The sequence below is a fragment of the Eleginops maclovinus genome, chromosome 20, assembly GCF_036324505.1.
Source record: "Eleginops maclovinus isolate JMC-PN-2008 ecotype Puerto Natales chromosome 20, JC_Emac_rtc_rv5, whole genome shotgun sequence".
NCBI lineage: Eukaryota > Metazoa > Chordata > Actinopteri > Perciformes > Eleginopidae > Eleginops > Eleginops maclovinus.
Genome location: NC_086368.1, coordinates 21,731,878 through 21,751,877, shown reverse-complemented (window position 1 = coordinate 21,751,877; position 20,000 = coordinate 21,731,878). Strand labels below are relative to the sequence as shown.

At 42.7% G+C, this 20,000-nt stretch overlaps 1 protein-coding gene across 2 annotated transcripts in view; it reads right to left on the bottom strand.

The window, feature by feature from the left end:
* The window catches only part of plxna1b (plexin A1b), a 174,517-nt gene that overhangs the window by 61,701 nt on the left and 92,816 nt on the right, over nucleotides 1-20,000 (bottom strand). For both annotated transcript variants that reach the window (XM_063910537.1, XM_063910538.1), the window contains exons 6-9: nucleotides 17,512-17,635; nucleotides 16,611-16,764; nucleotides 15,430-15,529; nucleotides 9,401-9,515 (exon numbers count right to left, since the gene is read on the bottom strand). In XM_063910537.1, coding sequence (XP_063766607.1) covers nucleotides 9,401-9,515; nucleotides 15,430-15,529; nucleotides 16,611-16,764; nucleotides 17,512-17,635 — 493 coding nt within the window. The remainder of the gene's footprint in view (nucleotides 1-9,400; nucleotides 9,516-15,429; nucleotides 15,530-16,610; nucleotides 16,765-17,511; nucleotides 17,636-20,000) is intronic.

The following is a 20,000-nucleotide window of genomic DNA, read 5'->3' as shown; positions in this document are numbered from 1 at the left end:
GTGTGTGTGTGTGTGTGTGTGTGTGTGTGTGTGTGTGTGTGTGTGTGTGTGTGTGTGTGTGTGTGTGTGTGTGTGTATGTATGTTTAATTAGGACTCGTACCAGCCACAAAGACAATAAAAGCCTACCCCTTAAATCAGTGAGATTAGAAGGAGTGTGTGTAGGCGTGTCTATTTAAAATGTAGGTTAAAATCAACAAGATATTTAGCATTCATCCCTATATGATAAAAAAATAATCTCAATATAATATAATAAGGATGTGTTGCATACATGCATGTACATGTGTGAGAAAAAGGGTGAGTGTACGGAGGAGTAAGGCAGGCTCATTAGCTAGCAGCAACCAAAAATATGTTCTGTGGCCAACCAGGCACTTTCTGTAGGGGGGAGGGGAGGGGGATAGAGAGAGTGAGAGTGAGAGTGGAACAACTTAATAAGGTAGCAACATGTAGAACAGTGCAGGAGTGATGGAAGAAAAAGGGACTTTGAACCTTGAAAGGGACTGTGAGATTGTCCGCCCACGTCCTTCGTTTCCAAGCAGAATGGTGATGCAGGGAAGGAGAGATGAAGAGAGAAAGAGATGAGGAGGAAATGGGAAAAGTGAGCAAGTGCAGGGGAATGAGGGAGCACAGAAAGGAGAGATTGCGTTAAATAGAGATGCAGGGGAATGTGTGACATGAAAGTTATTCAGTGCGGATTATCAAAGTCTCACAGAGCTCAACTGAATCTACCGTATATGTTCTTCCTATGAAATACATTCATGCGCACATAGACACTCGGTCTCTGTGCTTTGATGTGCCACCCAGGCACATACATGTTGATTTCATCTCATAATCCCTTATCCTTGACTTACAAGCAAGCTGCCAAACCTACACTCTATCCCCTCGACATAGACGGCACAGTATGCTATAAAACAATAAGAAGCAGGACTGTGTGAATATTTTCTTTTAGAGGTTTTTTTTTTTTTCTCCTCCTGGATTTTCATAAAGTGGGTGAGGAGGAGGGGGAGGGGGGACTCCTGGCACCCTGTTATCATTCTAACCCAGATATGTCAGCAGCGATCAAACCTTGTGCTTTTAAGCTTTTCAAAGACGAACCTTGATTTCAGAGGTAGATTTGCTCTCCTGTCTGCTGACTATTGGCTCTGTCCTGCACACATTTCTACAACACAGATTTGGATTTTTTTATTTAAAAAAAGAGGTGGATATACACAACAAGGTTTGAAACTAACATTCTGGATGCAGCTTGCTTAAAAATGAACTCCCTTCATCTATACATACACAATGTATCTTTTTGTGCCCCCCAGGTTTACCGATTTTACAATTTAACCGTGTGCATACAGCTCTCCAACTTGCCATTTGAGAAGAACGGAAACCAAATGAAGAGGCCAGAAACACACTGAGTTGTGCCACTGAGAAAACAAACAACAGAATAGCACAGACGTTTCAGTTTCTCCATGACCTGTGCCGCAATCTATCCCACTGCGCTGAGAACATAATGCTACATTCACACTTCGCACACAATCTCTTCAAAAGGCTGCATGTATGAATTGGCAGCGAAAAAATATTGTCGTCTCATGACTCAAAGTTCAAGTTGTAAAATGCCACATCAGTGAATAAATATATTACTGCCAGACTTATTCTTAGGTGAAAACATACAATTCATGGGATTTGCTACTTTTTATTTTTTTGCTCAGTATGGAAATTTACGTCCAAGCATCAGTGTGTCGTCTGCTGCTCGCCACTAGGAGGTAAATATGCAATCATAATCACAGGAATGGATGGATTACTTTTCTTTCTGAATTTGTAAGGGGCTTTGCATACAAAACACATTTTATTTAACCTTTGGGGGAAATCACCCTATTTCACATTCTTAATTCATACTGTATTCAACACTCTGATACCCAGTGCTCCTCTGCCACTAGGGTCCATCTCCATGTCTCCAAAGCTTGTATGTTACTGACCATCTTGGGTTACCATGGGAGAGCCGTTGTGTCAGCTTAATGGAGGATGGAATAAAAATCACTGCAGGCCACTTTACTAAAACAGCACGGTGAAAAGCCCAACATGACAGAGACAGTTAGCTGCTCTTGTGAGATTGGCCATCACAGCACGCTACAGGTTCCCCCCACTCTCTCTCTGTATGCCTCTCCATCCCAGCAGGCGGTCGCTGTTTCTCAATCACACTCTCTCTCCTTCTCTGCTCTGCCTGCACCTTTGAGTTTGTTTTTTCCATCAGCTCAGTTTGCGGTGTTATTCTTAGCTCACAGACTGCCTTTCTCTCAGTGACTCTGCATTTATTGCTTCCTCTCACTGACACACACGAGGGGTTGATGGTGAAAATGCGATATTCATCTGTGTTCATCATTAGCTGGGTTGAACTTGACGGTGGAGGAAATAAAGATTTAATACAGCCTTAATAATTAAACCATTGAGACCTGTCACTGACACACAATCGTGTGGAGGGTCCGCAAACCTCTGCGTATCAATTCATCGTTATTAGTGAATCTTTGCTTTGCTTTAGCACTTCATTAGGCTGATCTTGTATTCCTCGCTGCAGCCAGCATGTTGGCATAGATACTCGCTGCATCAAAGGGCCTTGCCGGGTGGCATAAGATTACATCAAGGAGAGTATAACCTAGCAGCGATATTGCACCTAACACTTGCGTTTTTCCAGTGTCTTCAATTAGCGTCACAGTTTCTCAATGTCAAATAAGGATTAACACTTTTAAACCAATTAAACCAAGACAGTGTCCTTCGAATCTGCATAACTCTTAAAGTTGCATTTGCTAAACTCCACCCTCTTCCATAAATATAACTCTGCCTGTCCTTGTGTAGTTGTCTACTAAGCATACTTCTTAGGGTATGACAGGCTGCTCTCTCCACAGTGTCTCCCAGCCCCCTCCCTGCCTTCTGTTGCGGAGGGATTGATGCGAGGATGCTTCGACAGTAAGAGAGGGAAATTTAGTGAAAGCTTCTAAAAAAAACATTAGGAAGAGCTGGAGGAGAGAAAGAAAAAGCCAGATAAGCTGTGGGACGGTAAGGCTAAAAATAGCAACAGAGAGAAGGAGAGATAAAACATCTGCATGCATATGTGACGGACCATGTGTGTTAGTCTCCGAACACATCTGTGTGTGAGTGCACACAGGGGACAAATTCCAAATCTCTCCTGCCTTTTTTTTCCTCCCCGATACAAACAGGATGATCGTGAGGGAAGTACAACACACGCAGGAGTAGAGCGTGACTGAGGGGCTGAATCAAATTAGCCCTTCTCAAAAAACACTTTCTCAAATCTCCCCATTGTTCTCTATTAACAAATGAGAGAGATGTACAAGAGAGTTTGTCGAAACACCTGATACATCCCACTCTGATTTCCCTGAGGTGGACATTGATTCTCGGACAAGTGAGAAGTTTCCTCAGGAAGTTCACAAAGACGGGGTGGTACATCAGAAGCTGTTTAAAAAACCTCAAAGAGCAGGCCTACCTAACCAAGGGTTAAACGCTGGACGATCACGGCCCAACTAAAATCCATCTGGCAAAGAAAACACGTGGTTATTTCACCCCGTCGCCTCCACTTCCTCTCCATGTTCCCTCAATTTCACTTTTTCCCTCCCTTTCCTTCAACCGTTGCATTTGGAAAATAAATTGCGTCACCCTGGATGTAATCTGCCGCTTGTTACTGCCAAGGTTCCCGCTCGCCTCCCTGCCCTTGTCTTTGTTTCATTCTTTTTTTTTTTTTTCTCCCGTCTCTCTGTTTACATCTGGTCTCAATTACAGCACATCTGTCTGTCTTTGGTTTGTTCTCCTGAAACAAATAAAGCCCTGGAAAGACTGCATTGTTTTGGGAAAACATCATGTGGGATATTGCATCCCACCTCCACCCATTTTCTCATTTATTTGTTCCCTCTTCCCAGCATTGTTTCTTTTGTATTAGACATGGCTTATGCACGTGCCCTCTGAATATTAGGTAGAATTACTAGCTACAAGCTGCATGTGCAATGAAGTGGAGAGAGAAAATAAATTGTCTAATAAATAGAGAGGAAGAGCAAACAAGTTAGTTGTGCATGTTGATAGATGATGCATGAAAAGGTAAGCAGAGGAAAAGGGTGGTAGAAAAAGGAGAGGACAGATGGACAAGAATATAATCTGTAGATGGTGACAGTGGGCAGAAAGAGGAGACAGACCTGCCGGAACATGATTCGGGTGACGGCACAGCGTGGGAAGAGAAGGAAAAAAGAAAAGGATGATGAGGTGAGAAGACATGTTTTTCTATCTGATAAAGACACTGGGAGGGACAGAGGGAAGGTGAAGAAAAAGGAAAGCGTGGATATTATTCAACCACTCGCCCTCTCCACCCCCCAACTCTCGCCCACATACCCCCTGCAGCCCTGTGCTGCTGGTTGTGCTCTGTCCTGATAAGAACCAGTGACAGTCACACACACACACTAAAAAAATAGGGACTAACACACACATTTAGCCGTGCACACACAGCGCGGCCCCTGAAGCGGCCTTGGCCTACAATCTGTGGGATGTCCTTCTGTGGAGTGTGTGTGCGTCTGTGTGTGTGTTCTGCTTAGTGTCGGAGTACCAGCCAGGGTAAACACAGTGTGCCAGAATGTCATGGTTCGGGGCCTTCACACCTCCATCTCAAAAAACCCTTTCAACCATGATTTGCTTGTGTGTGTGTGTGTGTCAGGGAGAAAAAGGAAAGAGTAAGCATGTGTTTTTGTGACTGTTTAAGAATGTGTGTGTAGGCAGTGTGCTATAAGTGTATGTGCCTGGTTAAGGGTGTGAGAGGAAGACAGCGCTTGGGTAAATATATTCATGCGCATTGTTATGCTTAGCTCTGAGTGCAGCCTACACCGAGCCTCTCTTATTAATGCAGGATCTAGGGACAATGTGTCATACACTAACATTACCTTTGTATAATTGGCAACAAACAGGATTGCTAAAATGTGAATACATGAGTGTGTCTATAAGCACAGCTGCAGTGTGCTTTGATACACATTACCCTGTTCTGTGTGCCTGAAGGTTGTATAAATCCATTGTGTAAAATAACGATCAGATTAACTTTATTTGCCTTCTTGCCAACAGTTTCATAAGTAAATACTCACCACTACCATATGCGTAGGGCAAATATTTAGCTATAGGAAATGTTTAGATTAGCTTGGCACACAATATGGAAACATGAAGCTTAGCTGGGTCTGTCCAAAGACAATACATTGAACCTGAAAGCACCTCCGAAGCTCATTTAGCAACATGTGTTGTACCTAACTCTGGGCAAGTAAACAAATAAGCATATATCCAACATTGTTACAGTTTTGTGTGGTAAATTAAAGGAGAAGAGAGAAGGGAATGAGTAGGAGGGTGACATCAGTCCACCAATCTTGCATCCATGCAGACAGGACAGAAGGTAGACGAGGAGTGGAAGGTGTTGAATTCATAAAAGAGTGAAGAATTCATCACTGGAGCCACACATTCCGTGGCATACAGACACTGAGGACACTGATGAATAAGCTACACAGGCTGAATAGATGTACAGAAATACTGTATTACATTCAAAATTAAGCAAGACAGCATAATGTCTATAATGGCTACATCCTGACAGAAAGCGGAGTTTGGACATGAATGCAAAACCACTTAACCACTTAATTTTTACATTTTGTATGTGTTGTCCATCTCTCTTAGATTTCCGTTAGTCTGGACTGAAACCCCCAAAAAACAATGGCAGCATTGTTTGGCAGCAACTCAAAATCGAAAATAAAAAATAAAAGCAGTGAAGCAAAGCAAGAGAGAAGAGTAACATAGGGAATCAACAAAGTGCGACAGCCGAAAAGTTTAGGGAGGGCAAAAAAAAGAAGCTCTCTGCCCACAAATCTCAATCAAGTAAACCGCTGCCTTGATTGCTCGAGTGAGACTGAGCCTTGCTTTGCAGCAAAACAAACACGTAAGCATGTCTTAACATAGCTGAGCCCAACCACCAAAAACCTTGCCTGGCAGTCATCAAGGCTCTGGCTCAGAATAGCACTTTCTTTTCAGGGGTGTGGAAAGAAAAAGAAGAAGAGAAAGACGAAGAAGAAGAAGAAGAAGTGGAGAAGGAAAACGCCAATCATGTTTTTGAAAAAGGAAAAGAGAAACATTTACGATGTGAATAAAGGAATGCACATCTAACCTTCCTCTATCTTGCTTTGTTTATATAATAAAGAAACTCTTACTCCTCTCCTGCAATTTTCCGCCCGGTCGCTCCTTAATTCGAGAATTTGTTTGTTGTGCTATTGGAGGCATTGTGGATTCATGCATATTTGATTTGGAAATGTCACACATTATATTTATTTCCTCCCCGCTTACTTTGTCTATCCATTTATTACCTTTGCTTTCTTCCCTATCTTGAAACAGTCTGTTCACAAACAACACTTTCTCTTCATGGTTGGCTTGTCTTTTTACATTTTGTTTCTTTTAACTAACTATTGCTCTGCATGACAATCAAAAAAACAACAACGTATTCAATACCAGGTTGTTTGATCGAACCCATTTTAGATGGACAAGCCGGTGCTGTTTGTGTGAGAGAAGAACACAAAATAAAGCGGGGGTGGGGGGGAAGTCCATATCGGCAAATCCTCTGGGTTGCCATGGTAACACAAGATTCAGATACAGTAGGGGATGAGAGAGAAGAGGGGAGGAACATGTAAGGAAAAGGAAATGATTGATGTGCAACTGTTACATGTTTATTTTATTCAGAACGAGGATTTTTATTTACTGTTCATTTGTTCAGCGTTAACCCCCCTTTTTCAGGGTAGTAAAGAAATTGAAGGATAGATAAATGATGCGCAGAGAGTTGATGAGTTGATGAAGTGAATGGCGTACATTCAAAGGTCAGCTGTTACCCTAAGAACTTTAGCATTTGACCAGATGCTCCTAAATCTTTTTCTCCTTGCACTGCTGCCTACTAGATCCAACACCACTCAGACCACACAGAGTCAGGCGTGAGGAGCAGCCACCTTTCAGCCCTGCGTGAAAACTTCTATCTGGCCTTTGATCACAGCCTGAAGATGAGTCTTATTTAATCCTGTCTACTGTGTTCTTCTGCGGGAGGGCGCGGCAAAGGTCTGAGTGAAATGTCTTCTATCAGGAGAGCCCATTTCACTCTTATGTTAAACACTGCTATTTGTATTCAGAGATGCAAGCTATAGCACGGCGAAAAGGATCGTTTGAGGTCTAAATTAAGTGTGAGAGCCTATGTGCACGCACATACACACGCGCACTTATACCTGCCCCTTATAGCATGCTAACTTAACCTCACTATGAGTAGATGAAAAAGACGAGGTGTTAAGGAAGAGAAGCACATTTCTGTGCTCTTTCTCCTTTCTTTAACTACAAATAATCCACACACAGAAAGGGAAGAAGGATGGATGAGAGAAGGATGAGAAAAATATGGGGTACATGAGCATTAAAATGGTGAGGGATGGGGTGTAAAGAGAGAGTGAGATGGGAGGGGGGAAGGATAAGTCTAGCCTACAGGAAGAGCTGTACTTGTTGGGGCATTGAGAGTGCAACTAATGGATATGGCAGCTAGGAGAAGGATGATGAATGACTCTGTGTATGTGTGTGTGAGTGTGCGAGACACTGTCAGAATGTTTACACTTTTGTGCATGGAGGTATGGTAGTTGTGCGTGTGCGTGTGTGTGTGTGTGTGTGTTTGTGTGCGTGTGTGTGTGTGTGTGTTTGAGAGACAGTGAACATGATGAATTCTCTTGGAGCATGTGGTCGGTGGTTTCTTGGGCAGGAGAAGTGACAGGAGAGGTCTCTCTGTCCACATGCCACCATCAGCCGGTCGGTCTGTCCCTTATTTCCTCCTGCTGCCTCTCTCACAGTTCCTCTCAGAATCAGAAGTACTTTCCATCATTCGCTTTGGTTTGCTCTCACTCTTTGTTCTTGCCTGTCCTGGTTATAACCAAGCTCCTACATTGAGACGAAACTGTACTGCACCACAAATATCTTTAAGAAAGATCCCTGCAGGAATCAGCATGTGGATAGAGAAAGATCTTACGCTAATACCATTTTTCAAATATTCTAGAGTCCTGTATTTTTTCACCAATATTGCTACACAGTATATGTTTACTTTCACATCCTGCTTTTCTTCGATTTTCCTTCGCCACTGCAGGCCTTTCCTGTTTATCCATCCGTTGCCCCTCTGGCCTCTCTCAGCTCAGAGTGTGCTAGCCAGCGCTCTCCCCATGTCTTGCAGATGGGCGCACTAATCCGCTAACATTAGCTCTGTGAGCCGTGAAGGCTGGCCCAGTGTGTTGTTTTTAGTGGGCACGGATGCTGTGGTTTAGCATGCTAGTGTTTGGGATTCTGCACAGCTCCGGTTGAGGGAAGAGATAAAGAGGAAAGTAATTGGATAAAGGTTGACCAATTAATAAAGGCCGGTGATTCAAGCCGGGGCAACAAGGGAGAAGGGGGGGGGGGGGGGGGTTAATCTGCATAGAGATAACAGGGAGAGTCAGACTACAAACACAAGGATATACTGCGGGATTGTATCTACCCGTGTGTGTGTGTGTGTGTGTGTGTGTGTGTGTGTGTGTGTGTGTGTGTGTGTGTGTGTGTGAGGCATCAGTCAGATAAAGAACAGGCATGACTGTCAGTCACTTGGGTGTGCAATGGATTTACATCCATAACTCTATCTGGAAGATATGCTTTTTTTCTGTGCCACTTAATATGTGAGGGATGGTGTGTGGCGACTATTAGACAGTGAAAGAAAAACGCACAGTGAAAACACAATATGGCCGTGTGTCCATCACTCATATCCCTGCATACACTCCAGAAGTTGACAAACAGTAGTTATGCCTTGCATGTCGCCCACTGTACCCGCCACTCAGCACGATTGATATTAGCTTTTATGCTAATGCAGTGTTTGGCAATGTAAGAACAAGGCAGCATTTTCATACACAGTCATTCACCTCGTCCTGCTTATGGCCTTATGAGCCACGACAGAATTATTGCCGCACAGTACACAAGCTGTTGTCATGGTGCCAAAAGCCACCATTACACATACACACATACAGCAGACACACACAGCAGGGTGATGTGAGGAAGCCCTCAGGCGAAAGCCACAGAAGCTGCGAGGGTAAAGGTGTGTGTGCAGCTGAGCGCAATTTGTGCCTAGTTGCTAGAAATTTTGTCTGCTTGTGGGAGAAAAAGAACCAAGCTGTCTTTGTGTGACCAGGCACGCTAAATTTGGAAAATAGCAGTGATAAGACAAGGAACTGTTCAGCAAAAATATTTAAAAATATCTCTCGAAGCAGCTTTTTGGACTCATCCCATGATTATGTCAAGGGCAATACACATACAACGCATCATGCAGTCAAAACAGAAAGCAATGCGGACGAAACAGCAGGATCTTACCTCAGAGACATTGACGCGTCCCTCCTGGAAAGAGCAGTCATTGGCGTTCTGAGTGCACATGTGGCGGTACTTGCACCAGTGGCATGGGAACGAGCCGTTCACACAGGAGAGGCAGCTAGAACAGAGAGAGATGAGAGGAGACAGTTAGAGAATCAGCAGGGGTCACCTGTTCTCCGACATGAGTCTAAATAATTTATCTTCCTGCATCAACGCTTCATTTGACAAAGCAGAGCGACGGAAAAAATCAGGACAGAATGAGGTGGTCTCATATTGTATATTTTATGTGTGACCAAAAAGAATTACTGACTTTGAAAGATTGAAATCGTTATACTTTATGCGTTATACAAGCTGAAACCCTGGTTAGGAAAAAAAGCTCATTTTATTTTCATCTCATACAATAACCTAAAAGAAGTAAGTGCACTGTAATAAGGAATATATCTGTAGTATATCGAGCCAGTTGAGGGACACATCCTGTAGAGCGGACTTCATTTGGGTATGTTTGGATCAATCATTTTATAGTGTCGAAATGTTACCTTTCTCTCCATCTACTTTATTAAGAGCATGTTCATAAATCAAATACTAAGTATGCATTAAAAAAGGGGGGATAGAAAATAATGGGGGAGAAGTACTGCAGAGAAAAAGATACTGACTTTGACATAAAGGATCTTCTGTAATGTTTTTTTAATTATTATTCGTAACTTTATCTTGTGCTTCCTTTCTTTTACTACTTCATGTCCACGTTTTAACTAATGTCAAATTATGGACGTTTTCCCACCTGTCTTGAATCCTCTTCTCTTCCCTTTACCTTTTCTCCCCCATCTTTCAACTGTCTTAACCCTTTTATCCCCCTCACTTTCCTCATTCATCACTCCACATTGCTTGTAACTGTCCATTGCTTCCTGTTCACAATCGGCCTACTCTACATATATATCCCCTCCTCTTGCTCTTTCTATACCTCGGCTGTATCAATCTCTCCATCCATTCACCCCTGAGCCTTTCTTTCTGTCCGTCTCTGCCGCTCTATCCGTCCCTTTCATTGGCTGCCTTCTCATTTTAAAAAGCTCTCCCCCCTGTTCTTTGTCTAAAGCTTTCTTTCATCCGTGGGGCTAAGAGCGCTCCACCATTTTAAATTCACCTGCTTTAGCTGAGGCGAGGTGCAGATAGACAGGCTGAAAGAGAAAGATGGGAGAAATAAGAGAGGGAGAGGAAGAGATCAAAAGCAGGTGGATTTCCCTGGGAGAGGTTTAGACGCCAGGTATCGTGGGAGAGAGAGGGGGGGAGAAAAATAGCATTGGTGGGGGTTAGCTAGCGTGGCTCCGTGTGGGAGTCTCATGGGAGAGGGAGGAATCATTATTAGGTTGAAAGTTGGGAAGTGAGTACTGAGTGTGTGTGTGTGTGTGTGTGTGTGTGTGTGTGTGTGTGTGTGTGTGTGTGTGTGTGTGTGTGTGTGTGTGTGTGTGTGTGTGTGTGTGTGTGTGTGTGTGTGTGTGTGTGTGTGTGTGTGTGTGTGTGTGGATTAGTATCTACGGGGGAACCGTGAAGCAAGACAGGTTCAAGTATGCAGTTTATCAACACAGATTCATGTTATTGGTCCTTGCTCAGCCCTAGGGAAATACTGCACTACTTGGTATCACATGTATGTACGCAGCATTATCTAAAGTAACCATTATGAGCTTACAAATAAAATGGTTTCATTTTATTACTAAGCTTACTGTAGTGCAGCTTCAGAATTTCTTCTGTGCGACTCATTTAGGTATTATAGTTTGTCTGAGCATATGGCTTGTTGTAAATAGAATAAAATCCTGCATTAAATACAGTCAAGGTAAGCAAGTCATAACAATACAAGTGTGGGTGGAGGTGCTTAACTTGCGGGCTGATTTTTATTCAACCACCCTGCCAGGTGTGAATTTGCATCTCTGTATGAACACTTATGAGCACACTCCCTACAAGCTCTCAAGTGTGTTTTAAAAAAAAACATCTCATCGGCATGAAAAATTACAGCTTTAAATCTTGAGCTCTGAGATGGAGCCCCTATACGATTCCATCAAACCCTGACGTGGATTCATTTGGATCAATTAGGGCTGCTCGTTTGTCAGGTGCGCACTAAGTGATCGTTTCCAGCCCAGACCCCTCCTTTTGAGCAAGATCAGAGGCTGGAGCTTAATTCAATCCCACTGCCGCTTTAATTGACCAATTTAGCATTGTGCTGAGAGAAGCTGTCCATTTACAATGAGGGATGTACGGCATAGGAAATAACAGGCTTCTTAATACCACACGAGACCAAATAGGAGATGTGTCAATGTTCCCAGCAAATGGGGGGAAAGTGATTAGGCTACGCTAGGTTAGGTTAGCATACATTGCATATACTCAAACATCAGAACTGGGGGTTTAGCACAATGTTGTGTGTTGGTGACATACAGAAAAAAAAGGATCTCAATACAAAACAAAAGAGCAGTTGACATTACTAAGGCCAGACAAGTGCACACGTGGCAAGCTAGCAAAGCTCATTGTGTATGATGCTTTTGGTTAGCTCGGCAACAATGACTAGTTTAAATGTCAAAGAGTCTTTCTTTGGTTGTGGGGCCCACTGGTGGTTCAGAGCTCATCAAAATACAGTACAACACCAACTTAACACAGCAGGTCAGCAGAACCAGACAGAGAACAGTACAATATATTGATGTGTAGTTCACAGCATAAGACCCGTCAACACAATCTGTCGCTAAGCCCTGATAATAATCATTTTTATATGGACTTTTATCTTTTATTCATGTCAAATCAACCTTGTTAGTGTACCAGTGACTTTGAAATAATGAGCAAAATATCAGCAGGTAACCGCTGCCAACTTTCTACGACTTTTATGATTAAGGCCTTTGAAATATGAGATTTTGCCATTATATGTGCCAACCAAGGCCAGCAGTAGGCCCTGTCAGACAACCCCCTACTGCTCGCTCTTTGGTTCCTCGAAGTAACCAGGACCCCCTGTCACGAGCTGCCTTAGGATCTCAAAACCTCTTTTTTAGCCTGGGTGCAGACCCTTTAAAGGGAAAGCCCACCCAGGGCCATTAGAGGAGGTTTGATATTTCTCATTCTCTTGTCCAGAGGTGGGCTCCCTTTTCAGACCCCCCAGTCTCCTCTTATTGCTCCTTCCTGACACTGGCCATTGCCGTTGGCCACTCAAAGGCTTTGAGCTGCTGCAGACACGCTCCCCTTATGGCCACGCTCATCATGCAAATTTAATCCGTTCATATTCAGATGCTAATCAAGCCGCGCTAGCTATGGAACGGTTGTGTTTTTTCAGGGCCCGTTACAATAGGCTATGATTTCCTCCTCTCCTCGGTCAGTTTGGAGTGCTTAATACAATCCACCCTCCTGGTGAGGTGCGTTTGACACGTCTGCAACGGGAAAATTAGTTATTTATTGGATATTCAGTCAAAGGAGGTGGAGGTGAATCATTTCTTGGTCCTCGATCGTCTATCCCATCATTAGTGGTTTCCTTTCAAATTTGAGGGGTGTTTTTGAAAGAAGAAGGGACTAATGTGTATGAATTCGTGCCCAAGTGCAGAATGGAGTGCAATTTGAATGTGCCAAGTCAATACTTTTTTCAGCGCGATTTCGCTGTTTTTCCTTGGAACCAGATATGTACATTATTCTCTTTTCACAGAAAACTGTACTCTTTCATCCTATTCATTTTTTTCTCCTAATTACTCTAAGAGCATCCACAAATAAATGACCCAGTAACTGCCCAACCACATTAACTGTATCGAGAAAAGGTGCCTCATATAGACATTAAAACCTCAAATTCATTGCCAGACCATCTATCCTATCTTAAATAAACGGTGGGCTGTGAAAATGAAAAAAAGCATATAGAAATATTTAATTAAGGAGCAATCATGGCCGTGGGTGATTTTCTATTTCAATCTCGGCAACCCTTAAACGGAAACAGTGGGAATTCTAATTAGATTAATACCACTATGCAAATTTATGGCATTTTTGAAAAGGCAAGGGCCACGATGTAATCATTTGAGTAAATAAGCGGGAGGGGTGTGTGTTTTTTGGAATGGGGGTTGGGTGTCAATATGTGAGGGTAAACTGTTTGGAAACATGATAGGGTAATTCCTGTCGGGCTCATTCCTTTGCCTTCCAAAATGTATTGTTAAGCAGTAAACGGTATACGCAGCACTGTATGAGACTGCAAAAACAGATGCACGGGAATTTATGAAGTGGATGGATCTATCGTTTCAAAGTGTCTTCATCCTCGACTGTGTAAAAGCCTGCAGTATTTTGAGTTTAAGCCCATTAGAGTAAAACTTGGCTCGGTAAACAATGACCAAGCGTACTGGAAACAGGGCCTTGCATGTGGCGATGCGGGCCTGAACTCATTACGCCAACGACATTACCAGTCTGATCTCATCAGACGCCACACACTGACGTCCGGGGGGCATGGCGGGTATTTGGGCCGGAGTGCCAGCTCCAAATGGGATTCTTATCTAAGCATCTCTTGTCGCCATCAGAGTCGCTACGGAAGATGCAACGCGCCATATCTGTAACTTCATTAAACGTGTCCATTACATCAGTCCGAGGCAGTATTAGATCAGCCCCGGGAGCGGATTTAATCAGAGTTCATTGGGGTAATATCTCCAAATGGGCGACTCTCATGCCTGCGTCACAGCTCATACATTTCTCACAATTGGTTTGTGATATCATTGCCATATTAGAATCTTTAATGTGACATCATATTTCAATACATCCATTAGTAGTATGTGTTACTTTTTTACTTTACTGGGTGTTTCCTATTTTAACATGAATTTGGACAAACAGGATTTAGATCCAGGGGCAATAAAAGGCGCTGGTATTTAAGAGCGAACATCACAAGGTCCTTATGGGACATGAATTAACTGGGAATGGTCATTGTAAACCACCACACCTATAACTGGCTGAGCTAGTCATCATTATTGCGGCAGATTTTTCTGTATGAAGGCAGGGAGACTGGGTTAGAGGTCACACTAACGCATTAGGTGTCCAAGACATTCAGGGCTTCAAGACCTGTAAGTGACAGAGCCGATAGAGGTGTGGCTATGCATGTCTGTGTGTGTGTGTGTGTGTGTGTGTGTGTGTGTGTGTGTGTGTGTGTGTGTGTGTGTGTGTGTGTGTGTGTGTGTGTGTGTGTGTGTGTGTGTGTGTGTGTGTGTTTGTAGGCAATCCTCGAAGGAGGCTCATCTAACATCCAGAGGGAAGCCAGGATGGAGCTGTGCTGTACCCAAGGGCCCTACGAGCCATCTGCTGCCCCTCGGCTAATACCCCGGCAGACGTTTCAGCCTCCATTGGATCAGATGTGGATGGACAGGAGGGGGGGAATCATGTGGGCCAGGGAGGAGTACACGAAGGATTCTTTTACCACGGCAGGGTGCATCAGGCTCTTGGTAAGACTGACCTAGGGGTTCGCCTCGATGGGTGGTGAAGATTTTTAGCAGAAGGTGGATTAGGGGAGAGGCAGTGAACTGTGATTGGGTAAAAAGCTGAGGGCATCTGTGTGAAGGAGATGCATCCAAACAAGCAAAAGAGTCTTTCCTCATATTTGTGTTGAAGGTTTACCTTTCTTCTTTAAAAAAAAAAGGTACCAGAGTAGTTATACGAGTGGTCCAGAAAATCTGGAAGTATTTGTTTTATCAAGTGGGGAAGAGACACAAATGTGGTTCGAGAGTGATTGGGAGGTACTACAGCAGACCGTCACAAAATGAAATAATCATTGAAGTATCATTAGTGTGTGTCGTGGGTAATTATAATAAGACTAGAATTACCATTTCATATCCCAATCGTTTTTCATATACAGCACGTTCGATTTTTCACTACGAAGGTAACACGAGCCTCCTGTGGAGGTTGGACGGGGGTGGGATATTTGTGTGGATGTCTAACTGTATCCCTCATGGACTATAATATGAGACAGCCCATTGGGAGAAGGGACAGGGAGAACAATCTCTTTAAAGAAAGAGAGTGAAGAGCATAAGCAAATGACTGATAAATGTACTTACGACTGGTGGACGCTGCAGTTGTAGAAAACAAAATCAACGCTGGCGAACTTCTTGCCCGTCTCCTTTGACTTCAGATAGAGCTTTACCACTCGCTTGTCACCTGCGCCAAACAGATATATGGTAATCAATATATTAAGAATACTTTTATCTTAATCTTAAAATTTAAAAAGAAAATAATGACATAAATTAATTACTGAACAACTCAATAATCAATCACAGTTCGTACATTTGCGTTATTGGATTTTTTATAAAAATAAATTGTCCATCAATATGTCACACTTTAAATTTGAATTCCTCTTGTGTGACCGGAACAGATAACACGCACACACAAAGAAACACTGTAGCTTAGCAACACAGTGCTCATGTCACACCCACAGTAGGGTGGCATTAAAAATAGCAGCACCAATCAGTGTTTGGATGCCAGAGATGATGAGAACTAATAATGGGGCATAATAGGCTCAGTTGAAGAACTACAGATGTCTCTTTGAGGAAACTTAGAGCACACTATCTGACAAGTTTTCGGTGCTTTGACTGCGGATACCAAACAAGTTTGTCTCCTTTGTAGCTTGACAGGAATGGACATGAAACAGGTGCACAATCTCTGGAAAAAGAAGACGCAGATATTTTTAAATATAACCATAAACCACCCTGAAGTCGCTGCTTTGAAAAAAAGCTAGGGGCATAACCAGTGTCGTTTAGAAAAGAAAAAAACAAACAAAATGAAACTGACAAGAGTGCATAATGCATGGTAATGGGAATTCAAAAATCGTTCTATTTTCACTACATAAATGTAGACTAATGTTCGGGCCTTTGAAAGGAAGTGGGTAAGCGTTATTGGTGGTGAAAAGGTATTCTGAATAAAGACGCACTAAACATATCATCTAGCAACATTAGCATTCTGTTCTAGCTTTCTCCCATGCTATCGTACAAAGAGACCCCTGAGGAGGAGACACATCAGCTTCATACCGTAAACAGTGCTGTAAGTCGGCACAGGGGAGAGGGAAAGATGGGGGGATGACTTAAGCATAAAACGTGTCAAATGGATTACAGAGCACCAGCATAAAGAGTTTATTACTAAATTCCTCAAATGTATATCTTCATATATCTACACCCTCCCCGCTAACTGCCACCACCCAGTGAGCTCACCACCCCGATGACTTCATCGCCCTTCCTGTACCGACCTTTGTTCCTGGTGATTGGGATGATTTCCCGGACGGAGGGAGACAGGCAGAAAATGTGACCACCCTGGATCTGTCCCTCCGTCTCCACATAGTCCTCGAAGGAGCAGTTGACCCCCGCTGACAGATCAGGCACGTTACGAGCCTCGAGGACCAGCTAGAGAGGGAAAAAGAGAGGGACAATCAGTACAAGATCAATGGAAGGACATGGTGTACATGGATTGTTATAAGATATGACATGAGGGTTAATGGGTGTTGGGGAATGGGAGAGGTGGAGAGAAACGTGGGTATGAGTACATGTGACAGCAGCGGGAATAAAGGAGAGTGTGTGCGTCAGTCGGAGCAGCTATTACAGCAAGGTTAATGTGTTCGTGTTAATGTGCAGAAAGAAAGTGAGGCAAACTGTAATCACTCAAAACTATGTGGTTACTTTGAGGAGTCGCTGACAGAATGAGAGCTCTTACTTGCATGAATAAATGCACACACACAAATGTTGTGATATTGATGGCAAGACTGAGAAAAGCAAAAATGACTTTTTTATGACTTTTCATTTTTACACGTACGCATAAAGCCAATGATACTGTCATATACGTTTCATTTTTGTTTTAACTGGTATAGTTCTTGTTGAGAAGCAATTCATTCTAGAAAAGTCTTTTAATGTTAAGATAATTTTCTGTAAATCATTACTATTTAGCAGATTTGTTTCTAACACTTAGATATTCAAGCAGTGGAAAATGGATCAAAGCAAGAACATTTTTTGTGAAGGCCCAAAGCCCTTTTTTTGCACACTAATCTTAACTCATAGGGTTTTCATGACCTCATTTCATAGGTTTATTCCACTGTTGATGTTGTTTTATTATTTTAGAAGGAACCACAGTAATTTTCGCAAACAGGTGAGACATACCTGGACTTCAGACATGGTGACAGAGATATTTCTGGGTTGAACGGTAAGCTCCACACACTGCCTCTGGTCTGAAGCAAACCTCTGCGGCTCTCCGGCTCGATCACATCGGTCCTTTCGTGAACATCTAAGGAGTGGCCGATAAAAAAAGAGAAGAGAGAAAGGAAAAGTAACAGGAGGCAAATTAGAAGACGGATAACAACAGAGGTCGACAGGCAGAAGAGTGAGGAAAATGGTGAGGGGAAAAGAGGAGAGAGGGAGAATGTGAGCAACTGTTATCATATTGAGATGACAAACATGCACAGCCATCACCGTCACACACAAATGGGAGCAATAACGGAAGACAAATAGGCTAATAGCTTCCCCCAGCCATTACTGTAGGCCTTTACATCATTACCTTATTGGCCCTGACATTTGTGGAAGACCGCTAAGCTAAATGAACATCCAGCCCCCTCATCTCTTCAGTTTACAGCCCCACCCAATCAAACTTCTAGGGAGATATACAAGCAATCATTAAAGTTTCCCTAAATCGTAAAAATGATACAATTCCTACAAGCCACATATCAACGGGTCAGCAATTTCCCCAGTTTGTTACGAGCCAAGTGATCGTGCTAAAAAATCAGAATACAGCCCCATATGGTAGCGGTTTTTACTATTAGCTATTCATAATGCATTACCTATCATTTCACCTTCGCACTAACAACAACTGGTCCCTTTGGAGAGAGAAACGTGCTGATGCTGCACTCTGCGAGGCCTCAACCATAAGAGGGAGGCGGGGGAAAAAATGCTAACTGCCTCCTCTGAACAGAAGCCCCTCATCCCCTCGTTTAGTTAGCCTTCGCTCAAGCTCAGCAAGAAAAAGCTGTCACCAGGCGCTCCCCTGGGAGTCTCTAACTCACACACCTACACACTGTACAGGCATGAGTAGAAATGCATAAAAGGTATATACACGTTTCCTCATTATAGACCTATTTTCCTTTTACTGCTCCTCTAGAGTGTGAATCTGTTTTGAATAAAGTGTACTCATTTGTCTAAGAACACCTGCATGTGTGTGTGTGTGTGTGTGTGTGTGTGTGTGTGTGTGTGTGTGTGTGTGTGTGTGTGTGTGTGTGTGTGTGTGTGTGTGTGTGTGTGTGTGTGTGTGTGTGTGTGTGGTTGTGTGTGTGTATTCCCCTTTCAATTTCAGCATTGATTGAAACTACCTTGCTCTTAATAAGATATGGCTAAAAGGACCAGAGGGCTGAAACAAGGTTTAAAAATACGTTGGGTAATAAATACCAATTTGCGACCTTGGACAGATTTGGCAACAAAATCAGGAAAAGAATGAAGGGGCTTCATTCAAGTCAGCAGGTTAAGATGTGCTCAAACAGAAGAATATCCCTGGATCAAGTCCATCATAAATATGCGTATAATTTTTAGGATGCGAGTGTCTGCTAAAATGGAGAATCACAGGTGTTGTGTGTGAGTGTGTGTGCCCTGAGGAAAGGCAGGTTGGTGATATGTTTCACAAGTTTAATTAAGGCACAGAGATGGCGTTATGCCTGATGCTTGAGGTGTTCCAACTGTGGTTTAACATCCTGTCACCTTTCAATAACAGGTAACTGTTCTCACACTCTCCTGTGTGCATATAAACACACCCTCAAGTCAAAGGGAGAGATTACATAAAGAACCAGTGTTACTATATTTCACAACACTTGTTCGCGATTAGATTTGTTTCCTAAACATAACTACCCACCATCACTCTCATGGTTACAAATGCAATCTTAAAGCAAACATAAGACCTAGTCAGCATACAAAACACAAATACTGGAAGTGACTAATCTTAACCTGTTGCCAAAAAGTTCCCAGTTAAGCATGTATGAGTAGAAGTGTAGTGAACTAGGTTTACTAAACACACACATGCTATGCTATTAAAAGGGTTTAGCTTTGTTTACAAACGTCAGCAGGATAAGTCTGACTTGCAGCTTTCAATCTTTTTTTTTACAAATTAAAAGGTGTGTGAGGCATTCTACTTAAGCAACTGGCTGTCTACTGCATGTGTGTTCGAGGTTAAGTTCTCTATACAGCCTGTCCTGGTTTAACTGATCATTTGGACAACCATTTACATGAAGTAAAATGAACTTGTTTTGTGTATATTATCAACACTTTGAGTTAAAGAGAAAGGGTCAGCTCTTTAATTGCTATTAATTTAACATTACATCAACTCGCTCAAAGAAGTCGCCCTAATTAATCATTCTGAATATGGTGCTATCTATAAGATTCAGCAAGTGAAACATAACAAGAAGTAATTCAATGGACAACTAATATTACTACTGAAAAACATCTCAATGAAAGCCCTGATGTGTGACCAAAAAAGTATCAAGTGTCTTTTTGTAATGTGTATTTCTGTCCTACAGTTAAAAAAAATTGAAAAGAACCCCCCCCTGAAGAACAGATCCTAGATTTCATTTTAATGTGGATATTCTCTTTAAACAACAGGCATTAGAGTACAT